This window comes from Pangasianodon hypophthalmus, chromosome 2 (assembly GCF_027358585.1).
Source record: "Pangasianodon hypophthalmus isolate fPanHyp1 chromosome 2, fPanHyp1.pri, whole genome shotgun sequence".
Classification (NCBI taxonomy): Eukaryota; Metazoa; Chordata; class Actinopteri; order Siluriformes; family Pangasiidae; genus Pangasianodon; species Pangasianodon hypophthalmus.
Window position 1 is genome coordinate 11,217,497 of NC_069711.1, and position 22,996 is coordinate 11,240,492.

General features: G+C 37.0%; 1 protein-coding gene across 3 annotated transcripts in view; it reads left to right on the plus strand.

Annotated features, from left to right (window-relative positions):
- The window catches only part of LOC113533429 (potassium voltage-gated channel subfamily KQT member 2), a 52,585-nt gene that overhangs the window by 14,662 nt on the left and 14,927 nt on the right, over window positions 1–22,996 (plus strand). For all 3 annotated transcript variants that reach the window (XM_034299935.2, XM_026925588.3, XM_026925596.3), the window contains exons 2-10: window positions 8,353–8,443; window positions 9,092–9,218; window positions 9,584–9,759; window positions 16,211–16,336; window positions 17,426–17,536; window positions 17,694–17,789; window positions 19,698–19,792; window positions 21,370–21,438; window positions 21,571–21,600. In XM_034299935.2, the coding sequence (XP_034155826.1) occupies window positions 8,353–8,443; window positions 9,092–9,218; window positions 9,584–9,759; window positions 16,211–16,336; window positions 17,426–17,536; window positions 17,694–17,789; window positions 19,698–19,792; window positions 21,370–21,438; window positions 21,571–21,600 (921 nt within the window). The remainder of the gene's footprint in view (window positions 1–8,352; window positions 8,444–9,091; window positions 9,219–9,583; window positions 9,760–16,210; window positions 16,337–17,425; window positions 17,537–17,693; window positions 17,790–19,697; window positions 19,793–21,369; window positions 21,439–21,570; window positions 21,601–22,996) is intronic.

Consider the following 22,996-nt stretch of genomic DNA (forward strand, 5'->3'; position numbering starts at 1 on the left):
AAATTTAAAAGCCATTCCTGGGATTCCTGGATTCCCTGGGCCAAGACGAGTTCAATGCACCCTATGACAAGAATTTCTGCCTAATTAGATTTTGTGCCATCTTGGATTTTGTTAAAAACAGGTTTTTCGCTACTCCTCCTATAAATTTTGTCCAATCAACACCAAATATGGCAAACTTCATCTTCAGAGTGAGCCTCACAAAAGTTATGAAATTTGGTACATTGACTGGGGAGGGTCTCGCCAATTTTGAATAATCCAAAGGGTTTGCCCGTAATGGGCCAACGAATCTGATGGTGAAGCTGCCAAACGGGAAGTGAGGCTGTATCTTAGCAATGACTTTGCACACTGACACAAAGTAGGCATCTTGGTAGGCATTTTCAGGACCATGACCTGAGGCTATGTAACAAATTTTGTGATAGTGCCACCTACTGGTCAAAAGTTACACTAACATGCTAAAAATGATTATTAAATGAATATTTCTGCTCATGGCATGTTTTGACATGCTTTTTAATATATCTGTCAAGCCAGTTAAGCATGGACACAATTACTCTAACTGTACCAAATTGAATGGGCTGAAATCACATGTGGCTCACACCATCTACAGTGTCACCTCCTCATGGACAAAATGTTAGTGATAATGTTAGTGAACTTCAGTGGGAATTATGTTCCTAATAGCTAGTAACTGATTTATTGAGGGAACTGTGTGCTTGCATGACTTTGCTGATTTCTACGGCTTGTGACAGGCTGAGGTTGGAAACTGAGTTGTAACCATATTGGCTTAATGTAGTCACTCTGCGGCAATCTTTGTTGGAGCTTACGTAAAAACTATGAAGCCAGCTTAACCTGGAGGCATTATCTAGGGCATGGCATGGTGTTGTAGTTTACACTTTACAGCTGCACTCAAATCAAATTAAAACTTGAATCTGGAGAATATTACTGCTAATGTAACACTGCAGAGCGATAATTTAGGTTCTCCAGGCAATGCACAGGCAATTGCCTGTTACACCCATAGCTGGCATGGGCCTTGTATCTACACCCTAAATCAATGATTTACACATCAATTATTAAGAGCAATCCCGAATGTCAGTGTTGTGGAATATCAGTCTGGCTAACAATAGATATACTATTATCTATAACAATATATACATATATACTATTTAAACATAAAAAAGGAAGAAAGGATGCATATTTGATTGTATTAGCAAGATTGCTTTGGCTTGTTTTCTTTAGTAATTGCTCAGCTTTGGGTGTAGCACTTTACACAAACCACTCAGTCCCTCTCTGTTTTTAGATTGGAGTGTTGACATACTCGACTGCAGTGCTGAATCCGGTTTAGACAGCCACTGGATACTGCAGTGTGTGTGTGTGTGTGTGTCTTAATGGGTAAACATATTGCAACCACAAAAGCAATTGAATGTTGTCTGACCAATTTTTATGGTTTTTAATGCATTAATGTGAAAAAAACAGCATTGTTTACTCACTGATGGTGTAATTGTTTCTAGAGCAGCGACAGAAAGGAATGGTTTGGCAGCTCTTTGAACTGTAATACCCTCTGGACCTCTCCTCTAGTTCTTGTGTTACACTGTCTGACATTGTGAATGCACACTGTGTGTATGAGTGGTACAGAGAGAGATTTGTGAATTTTGCTCATGAAAAGCCCCTATATAAACAGTCAGAGCATTCTCCCTATCCTCCTGTAGACTTCAGGGACAGCTTAGAAATGTGAGATGCTCGATGTTTTAAATAGCCTTTGGGTCACTGTCTCTGCAGGGTTTTCACATCACCTGCAGTGAGGGTATAATTGGATAACTCCAGGGATTCCAGAGTTTGTGGAGGATTCTGACTCATTTGTGATGTTCCTATACAAATTTGGCAAATCCTATGAGAAAGATGGATTTTCCCCCTCTGTGTGTATGAGAATGTAGGCTGCAAAAGCTCTAATGTGGTGAACACATCTAGATGAACTGGATGTAACTGTGGTGTTACATCCAAAAGCCCAAGGAATGTTTGGAAATGTTTTCCCTTAATAATATTTTACCCTAATTTTTCAACTAAACCATTTTTAACATTTATTAAAAAAACTTTTGCTTTTCTTTTCTTTTCTTCAGTGATTGCATATTGACATTCATATATTGAAATATTTATATTCTTTTTGATGGTTAATTTTTTAATCACAGTTTGCTTTTGTCTAAAGTCTTAATGAGATCTTTCAGTGACATGTTATAACTTTTATTTAGAAGTGGTGAACATAGAATCCACAATTTTGGGCAGATATCATAGAAGGTCATGTTCACAAAGTACAGTGATCCTCAACATGGGTTATCTGTGCTGCCCTTATTTCTCCCAAGTTGTAAAATGCCTTAGGGGCTTTGGTTTTAGTGTCATGTATTGACTGTCTAAAATAATTAGTTTGTAATTAGATGTAATTAGTCAGATCAGGTGGAGCCAAGACTGAATAAACCCCAGGGCTTTAGTCCACCGCTCAACAGTAAACAAACAGGGAAATATAAGTGTGTGTGTGTGTGTGTGAGAGAGAGAGAGAGAGAGAGAGAGAGAGAATATGAAACAAGAGAGTGCCATTTTGATTCCAGGCTGTTCATGCTAGCAGACATCAAAAGGCATACTCAAATTAGCAAGTGCCCATCAATTACTACTGCAGAAACTCATTAAATTTAAATGAGTCCGGAGAAACTCAAGAGTGAGCTCAGCATTCCCACTGTGAACGCACGCATCCATCACACTCTCATTTGTATAGCTGAGAGCAAAAGTACAGTACACACTTGAATGACTACACTGCAGGAGGAACTGAATGTTGTGTCACATCAAACTTCACATCATGTTTCAGAAAGCTTTTATTGGATACAGTAATAAGCATGGATGTTAAGCATTAGTTATATGACTGTAGAGTAGTTCTAAGCTGTAATCAAAAGTAAAGCTGGCATTTAATAATGAATGAGAATACATTCAATTACATATGTGTGTTATATACAGGTGTGCAATTATAACTTGTAATTATAAATTGTTAGGATTTCCAAACTAATTTTTGTATATATTCATACATGTCTATAATCTTACTACATTCTTATGTCATCAGAGTACCACAAGGTTAGGAAATAATATTTTTGCTGTTGCTAGCTATACAGACACTCTGTGTAAAAAAAAATAAGTGGGTACCATCCTTTATTTTGTCAAAATGATTTGACATTTTGCCACTAGAGCTGGAGCTTTGGTCTCAGTCAGGGTAAAAATGGTTCTTTAGAAAAAGGAGATTCAGTCGCACAGATAAATCAGCAGCCGGTTTATAGAGTGACCCAGCTGCAGGATAGAAACACCTGATAGTGATAAAGGAGAGGAGGAGCAGCCACATTGTCTCTATTGTCACTGACCTTGTTTACACTTGATTATTTCATGTGTCTGTTGCACCCAAGACACAATTGATGTGCAATCGCTTAAAGCACTTGGTCCGAGACACATTTTAGCCACATTATACAAGTGTAAAGGCATCTGTCTCTCCAAGCTGCATTTAACAACCAAGACAAATGCTCTGTGAATGCTGATTTTGGAACTACATAAAGTTAGTGAGTCTACAAATGGCAATCATTTGGTGCTCTTTTGCATATAAAGAGAGTAAATACAGGTGGTTAAAATCTTATCAGGATACAATGCAGGTACAATTCACATGAAATGGCGTATCTGAATGCGTGAGCATGCTGGGCGCAAACCAATCAAACCAATCATTAAATTAAACCAGTTTAATTGGATAAAAAAAAAACTCAGCATTTTTAGAGTGTACAGAAAAAAAAGCATTTTACCTTTTTAAGTGAATATTCCCCTTTTAATTTGGTTGATACTGATCAACCACACATAATATAAGGGAAATGAACTGACAAGGTAAACAAAGGCCTGTTTTGATTTCAGGTTGTCCTTTAATTATGTTAATTATCTTAATAAAGTTACTTGAATTCATTTTAGCTACTAGTATTTACTTATGTATTACTTATGTATGTGTCAGTGTTATGAAAGGTAGACAGAAAAGAATAAAGAAGTATTCCTCAAGGAATTTCTTATTTTATCGCTTTTTCTTAATGCTTCTCTTCATGCTCCTCCTCATCCGTATCTCCTTGATACAACCTTGCACTGCCCCTCTCACAACCCATATCTCTCTTCCTTCTTCTGTTTCACATCTCACTGTGCGCAGTCTTTTCCTTATACCACTCTTATTCCCTCTCCTCTCGCCCTGCTCTGCTATATATCTCAGCTTTAGCTGAGTAAGGTGAGCTTCTTCCAGGCTGTCTGGTCACATTAGCTTAAGCTTGAGCCTGGTGAATAGAGGGAGTACGTTGTTGCTGGCTGAACAAAACAGGAGAAGTGGAAAATAGGTTGAGCATCTTTGGCTGTCATATATTTATCAGTATAAATGGCATAAATCAACATAAAGAGTTCTGATACAATATGCTTTTAATTAAATAATAAATTAACTTAGCAGATGTTTATGATGCTCTTTCAGTGCTAATCAATAATGTGAGCTTACACCAGCTATCTGATACATTCCATCTCTGAGGAAAGAAAAAGGATTGATAACTGTATGTCTAGAGGATGTGATTAAGGGTGTAATCACAGTTACCTCTACGGATACAGCTTTCAAAGTTTTAAAGTAGATTTAGGAATATTTAGGGCTTGTGAGGAGGGGAACATCATATGCTGATATCAGTGATGTTCAAAACCTCAAACAAATAAACAACACAAAAAAAAAATGGAAAAAGAAGTATACTCAAAGACACACTGTGCATTAGACGATTAGTGATGCTTGTAATTTAATTGAAATCAACTTTCAGGTTTCCCCTCAATTATAGTTTTGCATATTGCTTTGTGGTGTGCATTGTCACTGTGAAGTTTAAATGTTCTTGGGAATAATTCAATATTCAAGATCACTCCAGATCAGTCAAGAGCCACTCCAGCATTGAGAACAGTTATACTTTTAATGTATCACAGTTAGGCAAAAGAAAAAAGTATTTTAATAAAATTAATACAATTGGTAATTCAACAAATTCCCTGCCACAAGGAGTGATATATAGCTCTTCTTAAGGAAAACGAGATGTCAGGCTCACATGAAAATAAAAATATCAACTCTTTATTCAACATTAGTGCCAGTACAAATTTCTGTTTCCATAGCAATGGGTAGAAAATGTTCAGTGAGCACCACCTGAGTTAATTTTTAGATTGGGAAAACAAAAAAGGCCTAAGCAGTGCCCATCAAGCTCAACCTATAATATTACATATTAGGCCTCCTTCCTCTTGTCATTCTTGTGACAAACAAATTTGCTTCACCTAACGCTGAAACAGAAAAACCTGCCCCAGGTATTTGGTGGCCTATATACACTACCTGCCATAAATTTGGACAGACTAGATTGAATATATATTTTTTTCATTTGTTTAATGGATTTGTAACAACTTTTCATGGTCAAATTCCATTTGTTATTTTATAGTGTTAACGTCTTCATTATTATTCCAAAATAGTAGAAAATAGTACAAATGAAGAAACCCGTTCTATGAGCAGTCGCGTCTAAACTTTTGATTGGTAGTGTACATAGAAATATCCCCTGCTGAGGCAGCGTCCTTGGTACTGATAAAGGAGCTTGTTCTTATGTATGTGCTATTGAAACTTGGAGAGATTTTTACTTTTAACAACAGCTGCTAAAACAATGAGAGAGAAATATATGTCTTTTCCCCTCATTCTGTCTCCTGGACTATTGACCATCGTCTCTTGTTTTGGATCGAAGGTGTGATGTGTCATCTAATTTGCTGGACAGAATGTCTGTTTGCAAAAGTACATCTTTACATCTTTGTTCAGTAATGTGAGCCATGCAAAGCAGAAATACAAGACTAAAAGCTAAAAGCTGCTGTAGAGACATGTCAGCAACTGTGGATTATTTGATTAGAGAAAAGGCAGAAAATTTGGACTCAGTGGAGTGAAATGTCACATCAGACAGCCAGTTTGTGTTTGATGTTGCTTTGCTGTACTCACTACCATGGGTTCTAGTGTAATTTATGAGTTATTGTTTGTAGTATAAATGCTCTTCAGAGCCCCCATTTTTAAACAATTCCCCATGCTGATTATAAATTGCATTACTATCAAAACATAACCAGGCAATTAGTTATTTGTCAGTGCAGAAATAAATACATTTTATTGTTATGTCCTGCTTGCTGATTTATTGTCTTAAATGGAAATTAGTGCTCTAGCCTAATGATTCTGTCCACATGGCTGATTACAAAAAAGGCTTCAAAGACTGTTCTCCTGTTAATTTCCTTTTGCCAGGCCATAGATATATATGTGAATATACTGCTTCTCAACGATGTGTGCTTGTAATGTGCGTGCATGTGCCCGTGTGAGTGTGTGTGCTGTATGTTTGCATTACTTTGTTCACTGTCTGTGTATGTTTTCTTTACATATATTGTTCCTCTACTTTGAGTTTAATAAACATGATATTTGATATTTTGTATAAAAGCATGTAGATATAGCTTAATTAGCTCTGCTCTCTGGGTAGGTAGGATGGCAGCAGTGACTCCCGTGCTATTCAGAGAGCTAGCCAACTGTAGCCAACTGTAGATGTCTCATGTATGCAGAAAAGGTGCCCAGTGACGTAGCATAAGAGTAATATATATTACTCTAAATATATATTAATATATATTTATATGGATAAAATTAAAAAACAATAAAACATATATATATATATATATATATATATATATATATATATATATATATATATATATATATATATATATATATATAGTACTCATCTTTATTTTCATTCAATCATCATCTTATTCAGTCCATGCTTGCTGTTTATACGAGATCTGATTCTTAATTAATGACAGGACCTTATTCAGTTGTCAATGAAGCCGTAGTGAAGGCTTTCAACCTGCTCCTTACACTGTCAAATATCTAAAATAAGTAATCTAAAGTAAAAAAAAAAAGGAATTTCATTTTCAGAACTGTACAGATCTTTCACCATTATTTTAAAGCATTTTTTTTTAAAAGAGTATGAACACAACGTTTTAAATGTTATAGGGTTCTTCATTTTACTTTTTTCTCCTCCCCATTTGTCCCCCAATTTGGTCACAACAGCTAACAACCAAAAAGGATGAAGGCTAACACGTGCTTTCTCTGAGAAAGGTGAATCCAGCCAAGTGCATGTTTTTAAACTGTTGCTCATGCTGCATAACACACTTGGAGGAAACTGCTTTTTACCCTCTTCCTCATACATGAGTTCACACGTGTCCATAACTGGCGTACTGCTGTGATTGACAGGGGAGAAAGAGTACGCCATCCCTTTCACCCAGAGAGCACGGCCAACTTTGCTTCTTTGGCTCCTGGGCATGGATGGCTGTAACTTTGTTGGGATTTGAACTGGTTCTGGAATCTCCAGATGATAGAGCAAACACTTTTCTGTTACCCCAAGCAGGAGCTGTGCTTTTACTTCTGGTTGAAGTTGTAGCACCAGTACATTTGCATGTTTTCCAAAGTTAAATCTCAAAAGAAGATTTTTTACTCAGCTGAAGTAGATTCGTTGCATTAGGGTTTCATTTTTAGGTTCCCAATAAATTTACAGTTCAGTTCTACCTGACTAATGGTTTGAGTACCATAAGTTGCTCATACACACAAAATATTTTCCTTTTATTTATATTTACAATTATGTCTACTGAGGTACTATCTTGCAGAAAATGCTGTTATACCTATTGGTTTACATATGAGCTATAATCTGCCCTAGTTAATATTTTACAGGCAGAATTTGATCTCTATATCTTAGGGATCAAAGCTCTGTACCACTGTTGTGTATTGTGCTACTGTGTAGCCTGGTAATTGAGGTGGAGATGATACCATTTATGTCAATATACTGCATCGTCTTTTTCACAGAGATGAGATCACAGGAAAAAGGAGGAGAAGCAGAGAGCTGTAGCGTGTTTGTGGGAGTCTGATATCCTGCAGTGGATCTTATGTCTTTCGCATTGCTCTTGAATTGACTAGCTCAGCACTTTTGGCTGAACCTTGTTGAATCTCTCAGGAAATCTTACTAACTGCAGCAAGCCTCCTGCTGTGGAAGAAACTCATTCAGCCCATTTATAGAGACATTTGAAGAAGAGACTGACTGTATTATGTTTAATTAGGTGTGTGTCTTGCGTACAATATAATCTGTGTTAGCAAATGTTGAGAGGATCATACTAGAAAGGGTTCACTTTCACCAAACCTACAGATACAGTGAAAATGTTAAATGATTAGAATGCCATGAGAAAGTACTAATATGTAGTCTAAGATGTTTAAATTAAAATGGCTATTCTTTTCTCTTTCAGTTTCTTGCTGGTGTTCTCCTGTTTGGTCCTATCTGTGTTTTCAACCATCAAGGAATATGAAAAGAGCTCTGAGGATGCCTTGTACATACTGGTATGGAATTTGCTATAAAGCACATTTGGTTGGCGTAGCACATTAGTTGACATTGCAAAGTCGACTAATAAATTGTAGATTGAAGATTGAATTGAATATACACTCACTGGACACTTTAATAGCAAAATCTGAGCCTCAGATTCCTGTTCTTGGCTGACTGGCATGGTAACCGAGGTGTTCTTCTGCTCTAGCCCATACGCCTCAAGATTCCTTCTGGGATGCTTTTCTGTACACAGTGGTAATAAAGAGTGGTTATTTAAGTTACTGTAGCCTTCCTGGATTTTTTTTCAACACTATTGTGTATAAACTCTAGAGACTGTTGTGTGTGAAAATCCCAGGAGATCAGAAATTTCTGAAATACTCAAACCAGCCCATCCCGTACCAACAACCATGCCACGGTCATAGTCACATAGATCATATTTATCCCCTTTCTGATGTTTGATGTGAGCATTACCTGCAGCTCTTGACCTGTATCTGCCTGATTTTATGCATTGTGTTGCTGATACATAATTGGTTGACTCAATAATTGTATGAATGAACAGGGGTACAGGTGTTCCTATTAATGTCTCCAGTGAGTTTATGTTAAGTGATCTGTTATGAATTACAGCTATGTTACCTGTTGGTGCTTATCTTCCTGTGTGTGTAAAGGAAATTGTAACGATTGTCGTGTTTGGAGTTGAATACATCGTAAGAATTTGGTCAGCGGGATGTTGCTGTCGATACCGAGGATGGAGAGGCAGGCTAAAATTTGCTCGAAAGCCTTTTTGTGTAATAGGTAAGCAAATAAATTATTATATAAAAACTATTATATCAATATAATGTTTATTGCAATAAAGGTAATGAAGCATGGTTTGAAGTTCAATAAATGTTCAAATTAGGAATTTACTTTTTTAAGTGGTAATATTGTTTAAATATGTATTTTTATGTTATAGTTCCATTTAAATTTACTTTCCACAAATAAATATAATGAATGTAGAACTGCATTAATTGCTTCAGTATTTGAACATGATTTGTTTAAGTCCTGTAGCTTTAAACCAGCACAGGCAATCCAAAATGATTGTCTCTTACTATTTTCAGAGCAGTTCACACCAAGAATTCCTGAGTGACCCATAATCACTTTTGGTTTTCTGTATACCACAGACATCATGGTGCTAATAGCCTCCATCTCAGTGTTGGCAGCCGGCACGCAGGGCAATGTGTTTGCCACCTCAGCCATCAGAAGTCTCCGCTTCCTCCAGATCCTCCGCATGATACGTATGGACCGCCGTGGAGGAACCTGGAAACTGCTGGGGTCTGTTGTCTATGCTCATAGCAAGGTAATCAACAGCGCTGAACATGAGTCATAACCTAAGTGGCTCGCCACAGAAACTGAAAAATGTGTGAGTAGTTCTCAGAGAATGGTTGCTCCTTCAAATTTTTTAAACTGTGTCAAGTAAAGATGGCACAGTGGTGCAGCAGGTAGCATTATCTTATCTGACCAAGATCAGATAAGACTTTCAAGGTTTCCACTATATGCATAACAAATTCTTGATCTAGCTCTTGCTGTCCAAGTTAGACTTCCTACTTTTACAGAAAGTTCATTTGACTGACATAGCAGATGACCAAACACAGACCTTTTCCTATAGCCCCTCTACAAATATGCAAGAGCATCTCTTTTACTCACTGCTAACAGCTTCACACAAAACTCATTAATAAAGCACAGAAGGGCAAAGAGCCAGTCAGATTGCAACCATCAACATTCTGAAGCTTGTGGCCAGAAAAGGTCACTGGTCTGGAGCATCTCAGGCTGAGCCTAATTTAGCACTTACAGTGTTCCTAAGTTAAGAGTGATTTCAACACTTAGATTTTAATTAAGCACCAAGGATTTCACTGTGTTAAGTCACATGTCAAATTTGTACTTACCTCTTATTTTAACTTTTTTTGAAGTCTGTATTATTGGATTTGGATGATAGTGTAAACGTCTGTATATAGCATTTTCTGATGATGGACTTTTAGCTAGCAACTGAAGGCAAAGTATCAACAAAGTATCAAGGAAACAAAGCACCTGACCTTCAAAAAATGTTTCCTACCTTTACCTTTCCTACAAAGAGTAATGAAATGTTTTAAAGATATTTTCAGTAAAAAGATTTCATAAGAGGATTAAAACCTGGTTGACAATGTTTCACCAACAAGAGCAAAGAAGTATTGAATAAGAGGGGAAGAGTAAGCTACAAGAGCAAGCTAAACTGCCATGATGGTCTGTAACACCTTTAACCATCTTTTCCCATCTTCATTACATTTTTAAAGAAATATATTTATATGGATGTTTACATTAAAAGGGGTGTTTTTTATTTATTGTGTAAATGTGATTGATGAATTGTGCACATGCTGCTAACACAGTAAAACTAAGATATTTTAATCACATAGTATTTTTTATGAAAATCTACATTTCCATATTCCAGTCTCCTCTTCAAGACTCAGGTTTCTTCTCTAAAACCTTCAACCCCATTTTGTTCCTTTGTACAACTACTGCCACTTAGAAGCCACATGTGGGAGAACTGATCCAGCTAGAGGCATTATATTAAATTATCAAACCAATCTGCCATTTCCTTCCTGATGATGAAGTGGATCTTGATTGGGTCCCAGGATTGCTGGCTTCTTTTTGACAAAGCACAGCTCTTTTATGCCATGGTGTAGAGGCTATGGAGTTTAAATCCTGAAATAGTGTCCTTTAGAATGGATTGGGGATATGGCTGAGAATGTTGGAGCCACACTTAGCTTGCCTTTATTAGTTTTGGTATTCTGCATCCTATTTATCAAGCTGTTTGACAGCTAGTGAAAAAAAAAGCTGGTATAGGGGATGTGAGGATGGGTAGGATTTCACCTGAGGCACGGTCAAAATCAGGATGCTGTCAAAATATCTGCATAAATACACATTACATCTGATCAAGAAGACATCTTGTAATGATTCCAAGGATCTGATTCACTATTCTGCTGAGGTCATACTAATATGATTGAAGTTGTTTTAAATTAAACTAGATAAGCAGACTGTCCATTACAGAATGATGCTTGATATCTCCCCATCTATGGTAGTGTGCTAGTCCTTTCTTTTCCCTAATGTAAGCTGCAGGCAAAAGGCCAGTATGATTTATACCCCTTAAATGCACTCATGACTTTTTGTCTCCCATATTCAATCTCCATGCATAAAGGTGCTCCATGTATCAGAGAGGTCTCTGGAGGGGTGACATGTCATGTCCTCATTAAATTAAATTTTATTGTCTACCAGTTGATATATGAGAAGGCCAACCTTTTAAAGCTAGTAGCATGCTATCAGTGTAGCCCTAATAAAAGCTTGACCAAGAGAACATGTATGTATATCCACAGACCATATTATTAGCATGCTATCTGACTCTTTTATAATATAGGGAATTTATTTCTTATGTATAAGATCAGACAAGGTTTGCAGAGTAGACCAAGCCTTAAATAATAAAATTTAAGTCTATAAAACACCATTGTAAACTCTACTCTTCAACAAAACATTTACTCATTTTCAACCCTGAATATACTGTATAGTTATACAGTTTTTATACAGTTATTATATTTAGGGCAATTTTTCACTCACTCAGAGCCAATTCTTGGTTACATTCTTGCAGTGAAAGTGGTCTATCTGTTATAACACTCTCCCTCATTGTATCTAAACCCATTTTTATTTGCATGCACATAGACCTAGCTCTATTTTTAGATCAGCACATTTTGAGCGCTGGCTCTTCCGAGTTGACTCCTCAGCACTTTGCTGCTCATTCAAAAACAGGAGCCTGCATGCAGTATCCAGAAGCTTCAGTCTTGGTGATGCAACAGTCTTGCTATTTTTAAATAACTAATACACTTAATAAATAACCAGCTCCCTGGAGGCCTGCTGGAATATGATGCTGTTATATGAATGAGTCTTATGATATCCCTGTGCCAGTGAACTTTTCTTTAATGATGTGAGAACCATAACTCTTTTGATGAACAGATAATCGAAGCTACATTTGAGTGCTATGCAAATAAATTGCTTTGCCTTGCCTGTGTAAAAAAAAAAAAATCAATTGTTATGAAAAACTATGGAAAAGTCCTTTTACATCATCGATGGGGGGATTGTGTCTTGAAAATTTTGGATTATAATATTAAAATCCTTACAACCTAATGGTGAATAATGAACTAATGGAGACTAATGAAGACTATTGAATTTTAACTGTTTTTGTGACTATGCATTAGGGCTGTCAAATGATTTAAATAATAATGATAATAGTGAAAACTTTTGAACTGGATGGAGATGTGTACATTTTTCTTATTTTGCCTAAATATCATATTTTTTCATTTAGTACTGCCCTTCAGAGGCTACAGAAGATAGTTACATGTTTCCCAGAAGACAAAATAAGTTAAATTTACCCTGATCTTCAAATTCAAAAAGTTTTCACCCCCTGGCTCTTAATGCATGTTTTTTCCTTCTGGAGCATCAGTGTGCGTTTGAACCTTCTGTAATAGTTGCATATGAGTCCCTCAGTTGTCCTCAGTGTGAAAGATGGATCTCAAAATCATACAGTCATTGTTGGAAAGGGTTCAAATACACAAAAAATGCTGGAAAACCAAAGAATTTGTGGGACCCGAAGGATTTTTCTGAAGAACAGCAGGCAGTTTAACTGTTCAGGACAAACGAGGGACTCTTGAACAACTATCAGTAAACAAAAAAACACAGCTGTGGATCATTCAGGTAACAGCACAGTATTAAGAATCAAGGGGATGTAAACTTTTGAACGGGGTCATTTTTATACATTCAACTATTATTTTCTCTTGTGGACTATATGTAAACATCTTTTATGTGAAATATCTTATTCAGGTCAGCACTAAATAAACAATAACATGCATTTTGTATGATCCCTCTTATTTTGGTAAAATAATAAACATTTTGCAGATTCTGAAAGGGGTATGTCAACTTTTGACCTCAACTGTAAATCTTTGGCTTTAGAGCATTGACAGAGTGATAGAACAATGTGTGTACAGGGCAGAATAACATAGTGCACCTTATGATTCATTATGGTTTGAATATAGAGACTGAATGCACTTTCCAGTTTTCTTTCATATAATGGGTTGTAATCCTGGGGTAAATATTGGTTAATCATTGATGTCCAGTATTCTCTGCTTAATGGACTATTTACAGCTCCATAAATCAATCCCATCAGTTTGTGTGTAAGCAGCTAGCCTAATATCTAATGGGATTACTAGTATTAAAGCATACTGTTTTTAAAATGTATTATGTTAATCATATTAACATATTAACTTTAACAGTCATACTATGAATATATTGTTTCTTATGACAATCGTTAGACATTTCTTAGTGTGTAACATTTATATCACTTGGTCTAGCCCATTATAAAAAAATAAAATAAAATAAATAAATATTTTTTTTAGGTTCTTGTGCAATGATTTAAGTGCTTATTATAGCTAAGTAGCTGAAAGGTTTGTGGTCTTGTTCTGGATGATTTCAGTGAACACTTATAAAGTATCATTATACTTTATCTTTGTCATTATTTATCAATATTTTTTTGATTTTCAGATTTAGTTCCCATTTGCCGTTATAATAACCTCCATTCTTCTGGGAAGGCTTTCCACTAGATTTTGGAGCATGGCTGTGGGAATTTGGCCATTCAGCCACAAGAGCATTAGTAAAGTCAGGCACTGATGTCAGGTGAGGAGGCCTAGGGTGCAGTTGGCATTTTAATTCATCCCAAAAGTGTTCAGTGCGGTTGAGGTCAGGGCTCCATGCAGGCAACTTGAGGTCTTCCACTCCAGTCTTAGCAAACCGTGTCTTCATGGAGCTTGCTTTGTGCACAGGAGCATTGTCATGCTGAACAGGTTTGGGCTCCTTAGTTCCAGTGAAGGGAAATTGTAATGCTACAGCATACAAAGATATTCTGCGCAGTTGAGTGCTTCCAACTTTGGGGAAGTTTGGGGAAGACACACATATGGGTGTATTGGTCAGGTGTCCACAAACTTTTGGCCATATAGTGTATCTGAGTGAGGCACAGTGGGTCACTGGGTGTGTGTGCATGGTGCCCTGTGATGAACTGGAGTTCCTTTCAGAGTATATTCCTGCCTTGCACTCAGTATTCCCGGAATGACTCTGACCAGGATAAAGCGATTTCTGAAGATGAATGAATGTATCTGATTTTGAAGCAATGTCCGTAAAATGGATCTTTGGCACAGTTGCTTTTCTCCTCTGTCTGTCCTAGCAACTCAGCATGCCAGATTGATGTGGGGAACCCCAAATTCAACATACTAACCTTCAGCAACCTTCTAGCAACCCTGTCTCTCTTACTTGTGCCAGCTGGATGTCAGGCAACATGGGTGTGCCAACTTAGCACAATTTCAAGGACTATATCATGAGTCCATAACAGGGTATGGAATACTCAGTTCCTTCTGTGCTTACAGGATGGTGCTGTGCTCTTGTCACTCATCCAGCTCTGAACTGTCCACCCTCTGAGGTGCTGAGACAAGCACAAATTCAATGGCTCCTTCAAGGTCAAAGTCCCAATTACTGTTAGATATAGAGCAGTAACAGCACGTTCCTCACTACAATAGAGGTTTAGATGACTTTGTGAGGCCCCATACAGTCTCTCTTTTCAGGTACTGTGCATCCGTAGCATTCACAGGGAATGTTGGTGTGCAGTACTGAAGAAAAAAAAAGTGCTGACATAGCATGTTGTTTTTCTTAATTTGGCTTATTGAAGGCAGTTGTGGTGTATGCTGCTCTGCTTTACCTCAGTGGGAGATGTAATTGTCAATCAAGCCTAAGTTAAATTAATTTCATTAAAACAGGGAGGCTATATGCCAGTGTGTATCAGTGTGGTGGGCATCCTTACAATACCTCCTAGTTATTATACTGCATATACTGTAGTGTGCAGTACTGTAATGTGATTACCAGTTTGATATCAATCAAAAATAATTACCCTCGCACAAAAAAAGTGATGATGAGAACATTTTCGCCAGCTGTACAGGACACGAATTAAATCTGAATAAAAATCAGCAAGTCCCTGCAGTGTCTTTCAGGTATTATAAAATTTCAGCATAGTACAAATTATATAATTATATATAATTCCTGAGCAAGTTTCTACCAAAGCCTATAGCCTTTACTGATCATGTGGGTGTTGTCATGCTTTTCTCATTGTTGTCATGCTTTTCTCTGGTTCTCTTTTTGGGAAAGTAGGCTAGAAAATTGCATTACATTAACTTTGTGAGAAGCTCTGGACTCGACTGAGATTGATTTTACTGTAGTGCATTAATAATATATTAGAAGATGAAGCACAAGCTCATTATCCAGTAATAAACTTGATCTGCTCATCAGTTGGATTTAGTTTTGGGCCTCTGTAGACTCTCAGGACTGTGGCTTTCTGTCCTTTTTTGTGTAGAGGACATACGCCTAATGGATGTTTGCTTGGTTAACTAGATTTTTCTAAAAATGGAACGAAAATGTTGTCCAACAGTATCATACATTAATATCTTCCACTTTTATTTGGATAAACACAGTTGCTTTGCATTGTGGTAGGTTTATTTAAATTAAAAAAATGTGTTAAATTAAAAAGTTACATTAAAAATAGTGCTGTCATAAATGATCTAAGAATACAAAGAAAGTTGACTATATACCTTTTTTTTAAAATCGCAAATTAAATGCGTGCATGTTTCTCTGAATTTATGCTTGTTTGAATACTTAATGTATGTGTGTGTTTGTGTTGTATTTGCCCTTGGCAGGAGTTGATCACAGCTTGGTACATTGGCTTCCTGTGTCTTATCCTGGCCTCTTTTCTTGTGTATCTGGCTGAGAAAGAGGACAATGAGATGTTTGCAACTTACGCTGATGCTCTGTGGTGGGGTCTGGTAAGTAACATCACATCGTAAGGTTCCAAATTTACAATTAATCCAAAGAATCTGTTATATCTGACACTTTCACACTAGAACTGTGTACTGGCTGACACTGCACTGTGTTTTACTGTGCCTATTGTCCTCGTGCTGTTTGCACACGTTTGCACATGCACTTTATGTAGTAATGTGTATTCTCATGTAGTTCTGTGTTGTTTTATGTAAACCATGGTCCTGGAGGAATATTGTTTCATTTGACTGTGTACTGTCCTAGTTGTATATGATTGAAATGATAATAAAGCCACTTGAACTTGACTTGACTTGAATCAAGACAATGATTTTATCATACTGTCATACTGTTTTATCATACTTTATCGAGGTTAGTGTTGGAATAGCACAAATGTTACTGTATGAAGTGGTATTGATTGGAATCATGTTTGGCAGTGGTGGATAATTATTTTGTCTCATTTAATTTCCTGCTATTTATAGGCTTAAGGTCAGAATCACTTATAACTAGGCCACATCTCTCTCTCTCTCTCTTTTTTTTTTTTTTTTTTTTGCAATCTACCAATTTGCACAATTTTGGTATTACTTCCTAACTACACTCTATTCTGAACTCTGAATATAGCCCAAAATGCTGATCTTGCTCCCTATTAAAGATGAAAATCACTCAAGCACTTATGCAGTTCTGATACTGTTTCTCACAAACGTATTAAATTAGATACTTTGCATTTGCAGCGTCCATGCTGTTATACTCTGATATATGCCATATGTCTGATTCATCAACAAAGTCTACCATGGTGAGAATAGCAGTTAGTCAAACACTAGAATTATTGTCAATTCGAGGGTGCATCAATGCAGATTAACAGCGCAGATTTAACAATAAAAAAATGATCAAGAAACAAATACATTTAAAGATGGAAATAAATTAACAAGAGTGGAAAGGCACATAAACGTGATGCAGCGGGGACTTTTTTATCCAGACCATAAGGAAGTAGAACTGCTCTACTGATCCTTAAATGAAACCTTTATTTGTCCAAATGACATATAGTAATGACTCCTGTAATTGTTCACAACAGATATAAATACATTTTAATGTCGTTTTAGATCACGCTGACCACAATAGGGTATGGAGATAAGTATCCTATAACATGGAATGGACGTCTTCTTGCAGCAACATTCACCCTCATCGGAGTGTCCTTCTTTGCCTTGCCTGCTGTAAGTTTCTAGAAAGCCTAAGAGGAGAAAAAACACACAAACTTTAACAACTTTTGTGTAGCTAAAACACAGACACTGCAGTCCTTTCTTTGCAGTGGACATATTTGCCCTGTTTTTAAACTCCTCTTTTAATCATACGCTCCTACATACTTTCTAGGGAATCTTGGGCTCTGGTTTTGCCTTGAAGGTCCAGGAGCAGCATCGGCAGAAACATTTTGAGAAACGACGGAATCCAGCTGCAGGGCTCATTCAGGTAAATCACACTTTATATCCACATTATATTATATACACAACATTCTCAGGGCAACCAAGTCCAAATAATTGTAATTTGATTTGAGGAAATTTACAATCTAATTGGCAGATTGATGCTTTAAATTCTTACTTACTTTACTTACTCAAACTTTTGGTTACTGGCTATTAGATTTCCTGTAGAGAAATATATTTATTTTTACAAATATTTATACATCTACTGGTGTGTTAAAGCATGTCTTTAACCAACGCTCTGGGTTTTGGTTCTCAACCTCTTTAACCTTAGAGATGATCTCTTGTATGAAGTGATCTGATCTTACACATGCATATCTAACATATGTTTATTTTTGCCTTTTTGCTGTCACCAGAAGAATTTTGCAATTCTAAACTCTATTCAATTAAATTCAGGTTTATTTATATAGTGCTTTTAACAATGGGCATTGTCACAAAGCAGCTTTACAGAAATACAGTAGATTTACTGTAATATACTGTAGATTTCCCTATAACCTCTAAACCTCTGGACTACAGGAAAGTTATAATTCAAAAGTAAGAGAAGATGGAGAAAGTCCTAAGACAAACATCTATGGCATAAGCCATCAGAGAATTTGACCAGATATTTGACCAGATGATATTCATATAGCACAACCTGTGTGCTAAATAAGTAAATATGTCTTAACAATATATTAGCAGTTAGAAGCTTCAGAGTCGAAACCAGGCACAATTTCCTCAGTTTTTCTCTATGGAAATAAAGATGCATCAATCTTCAAATCCTTTGTCTGCTGCACTCTAGGTTCAACATTGTAATTCAAAATGTCACTCGTCTCCTAATTCCTGTGGAGACCCATGCTGCTGTCAATCACTTCACAGATGATTACAGAAGCTGTCACTGTTCAAGGCTGGCTGAAGTTATAACTTCTTGTTACTGATAACGTTGTTTGCTAGGTCGATATTTCACTGAGTGGTTGTCCAGTATGAGAGTTTAAAGTAACCAAGATGATCTGATTAGAAAACATTTGGTTAAATTGCATGTAAAATGGATGATTTTAAAACATTAGTGATAGTCATTTGGTTCGATAAATTCAAGGAATTGATTACACAACATATTTTATATAGCATGTTTATTATGACCATGTTCTTTTCATTTATCATTGATACCACTAACAAAATACTATCACTAAAACTACATGCAGGGCCATGCATTTGGGTGGAAGTAACAAAATATTCTTTGTTTTTCTTTTGTTTGTTTGTTTGTTTGTTTGTTTTAAAGGAGGGGCAAAGCCTGCATATCAAAGAAAATTTGTTACTTCCAGCCTAATACATGACCACCCTGCATGTTAATGGTATTTTTGTCGAATAAACAATGAATGACAGAAAGCAGTGCAAAATGATAAAAGTCGCTTATCTATTTGAATCAAATCATCCATAGATTAATCAGTTCAAACGTGTGCTTATGCTTGATTTTTTTTAAATTCTTTCGTAATTTCTTTTAGCAAAGGCATTTTTATGAGTTTTTTTTAACCATTTCAGTCACAAGCAAGCCAGTATGGCAGTCATGTGTAACTAATTACAAAAAATGTTTGACTTTCTGTAGCTGCTTAGAAAAGCAGAGGATTTATTTAAACATCTTGCATGGATGCTAAAGGCATCGGAGCTGTTCAACATCACATCAAAGAAAACCAATAGACAAGCCTTACTTTTCTGCACCCCTTTAGGTTTCCTATTCATAATTAATGTATAATTAATGTTTGTTTTATTGTTATGTAACTACCCAAAATCATTTTGTGTATTTTTATTTTATTCGTATTATTTATTTTATATTAAGTAATCTATTTAATATGAAATGACCTATCTCTGAATTACATTAGGGAGCACAGTGCTTGTGCTAGTTATGTGCTTTTGTCTGACTTTTCAGGCAGCCTGGAGAGTGTATGCTACAAATCTGTCTCGCACAGACCTGCAGTCAACCTGGGACTACTATGAGAGAACTGTGTCAGTCCCTATGTACAGGTATGAGGCTTGATAGAATTTCTCTCTATCTCAAAAGTCTTGTAATATTCATTTCTCTTTTTTCCAGAATCGCAGCTCCAGTCCTTCTGCTATAAAGACACACCCTTGTCTTCTCTCTCTCTCTCCCTCTCCCTCGCTCTCTCTCATGCACCACCTCTCTGTCCTGGTTTTAATTCTCAATATATTTCACCTTTGTGTCAGATGAGAACAATGCGCTAGTTGCATTGATCCAGACTGTGACCTTATTTTGGAGGTGGTTGGGTTGGGAGGAGAAAAGAATCTGCCACAGAATCTCAAAGCATCTATGAATGGGGATTTTGTAGTGTAACAGAATGAGGATTGGGGATTCATGTTCCTAAAGACTAATGACCTTTAATGCTTTTATGCAGGGGTCTTAGCCACAAAGGGCCGATGTGGCTGCAGGCTTCCATTCCAGCCAAATAGGAGGCACACCTGATAGTTGATTGGAAACCAAGATGCACAGATTAAACAAGTGGAATACATTGTGGCTCTTGCTTGGTTGGAATGAAAGCCTACAGCCACACCAGCCCTTTGTGGATAAGATTGAAGACCCTTACTTTAATGGTTTGTTCAAAGTAACAGGTATTCTTCTGGGAAATAGATTCTTGAGTAGAACATTGTATGATTTTCGGAAGGCATCTACCATTGCAAATATCACTATGTTCTTAGCCTGCCAGTTCACTAGTCATCTATTCCTTTTATTGGAAAGTTTTCACTGAGAGTCAGATTCATTTATTGGAAAATTTCAACTGGGAATCGGATTTATTTATTGGAAAGTACAAAAATCAGTAGTGAAGCTTATGTAAGAATGTCCAAAAAGGAAAATAATTAAGCATGCTATATTTCTTTGTTGTAGCTTGATTTCTTGATCTTCCTCTCTCAACCGCAAGATTATGACCAGCAGATTGGCCAGATAATTTAGCAAACACACTTTCTGACTCTAACGATGCTACTTATACACACCTTGTAAAAATGCAAGTACTTAGAGAAATATTAATACATTGTAATCTTATATACTGGGTCCCTGGAGGACTAGTGGTTAGGCCACAGCGCTCTCACCAAGTGGCCTGGGATTGATCCCTGGCCAGGGAATAAACCCCAGCCACTGACAATGGGTTCAGTGTTCTTCAGTGGCCTTCCCAGTCACTGGATCTGAATCCAGTAGAACATCTTTGGGATGTGGTAGAACGGGAGATTCGCAACATGAAAGTGCACCTGAAAAATCTGCAGGAATTGCGTGATGCAATCATGTCAACATGGACCAGAATCTCAAAGGAATGTTTCAAAGTTTTACTGATTTCATGGCAAAGACACTGATTTTTTTTTTATTATTAAAAATGCTGTATGTGACACATAGTTGTTTTTATCTACTTGTCTGTTATTGCCCTTTCAATATGCCTTTCCCTTTCTCACAATATAGCGTCATGGAATATGGTGCACACATTTAATGTTTACTTTGCCATATTTGCATGATCATTATATGGTATTTAGGCACACAAATTGACAGGCAACATACATTACCACCACGGCTAAAACAGTTTTGTATTTTTTTCCAGACTCATTCCCCCCCTTAACCAGCTTGATCTGCTGAGAAATCTGAAGAGCAAATCTGGCCTTTCTTTTAGGTAACATAACACTTTATAATTGTGAATCTATCTCATTATCACATAATTAAAATTTTTTTTTTTTTTGGTTGTCTCAGTTTGTTTCTGGATAACCATCCTGTTATGTATTTAAATATATGATTGCTCACACAGGAAGGAAGCCCAACCAGAGCCATCCCCAAGGTAAATATATTTTTAACTACAGTGTATGTACAATTTACCAATGAACGCATTTCTCTCTGATTAGTATGTACAGTGCCTATAAAAAGTATTCACCCCCTTGGATGTTTTACCCTTTTATTGATTTTATAAATCAATCATGGTCAATATAATTTGGCTTTTTTTGAAAAAAAAAATTACAAAAAAAAACTCTTTAATGTCAAAGTGAAAACAGGTTTCTACAAAGTAATGTAGAATTAAAACAAATTAAATAAAAATATGTAATGTGAAATAAGTGATTGCATTGTGATTCAGCCCCTTTAAAATGACTGACCTAATTCAACAGAGGTCCAGCCAATTGGTGCTAGTAGTCTCACAATTAGTGAAATGGGGATCACCTGAGTGCAGTGAATGTGTCTCAAGTGATTGTAGTATAAAGACACCTGTGTCTGGAAGGTCCAGTCACTGGGTAATCAGTATTCCTGGCTACCATTACACCATGAAGACAAAAGAGCACTCCAAGCAACTCAGAAAAGGTTATTGAAAAGTCAGGGGATGGATACAAAAAAAATTCCAAGGCACTGATCATCCCCCAGAGTTCGGTTAAATCCATCATTAAGAAATGGAAGGAATATGGCACTTGTCTAAATCTGCCTAGATCAGGCCGTCCTCACAAACTGAGTGACCGTGCAAGAAGGAGACTAGTGATAGAGGCCACCAAGACACCTATTACTACTCTGAAGGAGTTACAAGCTTCAGCAGCTGAGATGGGAGAGACTGTGCATACAACAACTGTTGCCTGGGTTCTTCACCAGTCAAAGCTTTATGGGAGAGTGGCAAAGAGAGAGCCACTGTTGAAGAAAACTCATATTAAATCTCGACTAGAGTTCTCCAAAAGGCATGTGGGAGACTCCATGGTCAAGTGGAAGAAAGTTCTTTGGTCTGATGAGACCAAAATGGTGCTTTTTGGCCATCAGACAAGACGCTATGTTTGGCGGACACCAAACCCTGCACATCACCACAAACACACCAGCTCGGCAGCCGGCCCTGGAAGGCTTGTAAAGGTAGAGGGTAAAATGAATGCAGCAAAATATAGGGAAATTCAGTCTGCAAGAGAACTATGGCTTGGGAGAAGATTTATTTTCCAGCAAGACAATGACCCGAAGCACACAGCGAAAGCTACACAGAAATGGTTTAAATACAACAAGGTGAATGTTCTGGAGTGGCCGAGTCAAAGTCCAGACCTCAATCCAATAGAGACTTTGTGGCTGGACTTGAAAAGGGCTGTTCACACCCGATCCCCGCACAACCTGACAGAGCTTGAGCAGTTTTGCAAAGAAGAATGGAGTAAAATTGCAGTGTCCAGATGTGCAAGCCTGATTGAGACCTATCCACACAGACTCAGTGCTGTGATTGCAGC